The 2,231-nt window shown below is 45.6% G+C and overlaps 1 protein-coding gene across 1 annotated transcript; it reads left to right on the top strand.

Annotated features, from left to right (window-relative positions):
- On the top strand, window positions 1–1,917 carry hexim1 (HEXIM P-TEFb complex subunit 1). Its single transcript, XM_080776211.1, has one exon. It carries the CDS (start codon window positions 355–357, stop codon window positions 1,429–1,431), a length of 1,077 nt encoding a protein of 358 aa, XP_080632337.1. The 5' UTR covers window positions 1–354; the 3' UTR covers window positions 1,432–1,917.
- The last annotated feature ends 314 nt before the right edge of the window (window positions 1,918–2,231 follow it).

Genomic DNA, 2,231 nt, shown 5'->3' with positions numbered 1-2,231 from the left:
AGCAAACTGGACACTGTAGTGGCAATGAAACGTCGTCTTTGGGTGAACGAGAGACGAGGCAGCAGTGAAACAGTTAACGACAGTTAGCAACAGTGGCTCTGACGAATCCTTTGAGACGTAACAAGTGTTACTATACAGAACTTTTGTTTCTTGAATATCGACATCGCGTGTTTTAATTCTAAGAATCGACTTTCTTTACAAATGGAACTCTGAATCACCTTTAAGAACAGAAACAAATTATTTTTCAAAAAAATAATAATATTTTAAAGTTTTCAAACAAATTCAGGCTGAATGCGGACAGGAAAACCGACCGAGATATGGTAAAGTAAAGTAGCCCATTTACTCAACACCAGGATGACAGAACCAAGCACCGAGCGGACCCATCATCACCTGAAAACTTCAGATACTACATCAGGTAGAAGCGGAACCGTTCTGGAGCATCCCCCTGCCCATGACCGTGCTGCACAAGAGGCTGGCGGCAGGGGGCGACAGAGAGACAAACTGCAGCAGGCGGAAAACGGTGGAAGGGATATCGACACAGACAAGTTGTGGCAAATGCAAGGCGGACAAGGGGAGGTGTGCCCAGCTTTGGTAGCCGGAAACGCGCTCCCAAAGTGCCCAGTGGCGGCTCAGCCTCGCCGGGGGCCAGGGGTTGACGCATCTGGAGAGGGCAATCACGTTGCGCACGGCAACAGCGGAGATGGACCACTAGAAGAGACTTTGAGCCAGGTGCAAGGAGAGAGTGTCACTGGCACGCACATCGACTCGGGCAATGGCACTGACTTGCGTCAGGGCAAGAAGAAGCACAGGCGCCGGGCATCCAAGAAGAAGCGTCGTTGGAAGCCTTATTTCAAACTTTCATGGGAGGAGAAGAAAGCCCTCGACGAGCGAGAGACGGCCCGGGCTTCTCGGGTGAGAGAGGAGATGTTCGCCAAAGGGCTTCCAGTGGCCCCGTACAACACGACCCAGTTTTTGATGGACGAGCACGACCGAGAGGAGCCGGATCTAAACACCGAGGCGGGGGCCAGGCGAATCTCCGGGCCCGGCGGCGGTCGCACAGAGGAGACGGCCAGCGAGGAGGACTTTTACGACGAAGAGGAGGAGGATGACGGCAGCGGCGGCGGAGGGAGCGATGGCATCGGGAGACCGGGGAACGCAGGCGGGGAGTTTCTCCAGAGGGACTTTTCTGAGACTTACGAGAAATACCACGTCGAGAGTCTCCAGAACATGACCAAGCAGGAGCTCGTCCAGGAGTACCTGGAGCTGGAGAAGTGCATGTCCCGCTTGGAGGAGGATAGGGAGTCGGACTCTGCCCGGGTCAAGGAGCTGGAGAGCGAGCTGGAAAGAGTGAAGGCGCAGAACAGCGAGCTCCTTCTGCAGAATCAGAACCAGAGTGATGGGCGGGGTCACATCGTCACCAAGACCGAATAATAAAAAAGGACAAATTCTTACATTTGGAATTCAAATAGGTAAATATGGGACTAAATAAAACTTTTTTTTTCTTTAAAATTGTCATCAGTTTTCTGTAACGTTATTATGTTTGTTATCCGGACAGTTCAGTCCTTCAATTGCAATGCAATACTTGGTAACGTTATATTTCTTTTCTATTTGGACTGTGATGTGTCTATTAAACTTTTTCAAGAAAAGTGTAAATATTGGAGAAAAAAAATAAGATTCGTTTTATAAAGAATGTATTTGAGAATACTTTTTGTTGTTTTTCTGGTTCAACTGCGTAAGTATGCTTTGAAATATATTGTCCCATTTTTGAATCAACAAATTGTGTAGGTCAAATTACTGCAGATTGGATCAACTTTAAAATACGTTTTGCATAAATTAGTTCCCGAATTTTAACAATTGTTATAACGTAAGGGCAAATAAATGAAAAATAAATAAAATTGTGTTTTTTCTTTTAATGTATATATTCTTCTGTGGTGATTCAGAAATGCAAAAATGTTTAGGCCTTTTGCCAGGGAATGAACTGCAGTAATTCTCAAATTGCATGTTGTATTTTGTGAATACGCAGTTAAGCTACTAGTTGGCGAAACCAAGGATGGGCCTCTCTGTGGTGGAAGAGGGTGGGATAGTGATGCTCTTTATGAACATTAATGGAAAACTGAACACTGCCAAAGGCGAATTTAGTTTTTTATATACCTTTATAATTGGCAAGGTTTTTAATGTTCAGTATTTGATGAAACATGAATATTATAGACTAGAGGTAATCAGTGAGTGAG

Source organism: Protomyctophum bolini (assembly GCF_963924005.1).
Source record: "Protomyctophum bolini genome assembly, chromosome: 11".
Taxonomy (NCBI): Eukaryota; Metazoa; Chordata; class Actinopteri; order Myctophiformes; family Myctophidae; genus Protomyctophum; species Protomyctophum bolini.
The sequence above is the reverse complement of the archived record's forward strand: the minus strand, read 5'-3'. Positions and strand labels throughout refer to the sequence as shown.

Coding starts and splice junctions, on each gene's coding strand:
- hexim1 (XM_080776211.1), top strand. CDS start 355: ATGACAGAACCAAGCACCGAGCGGACCCATCATCACCTGAAAACTTCA.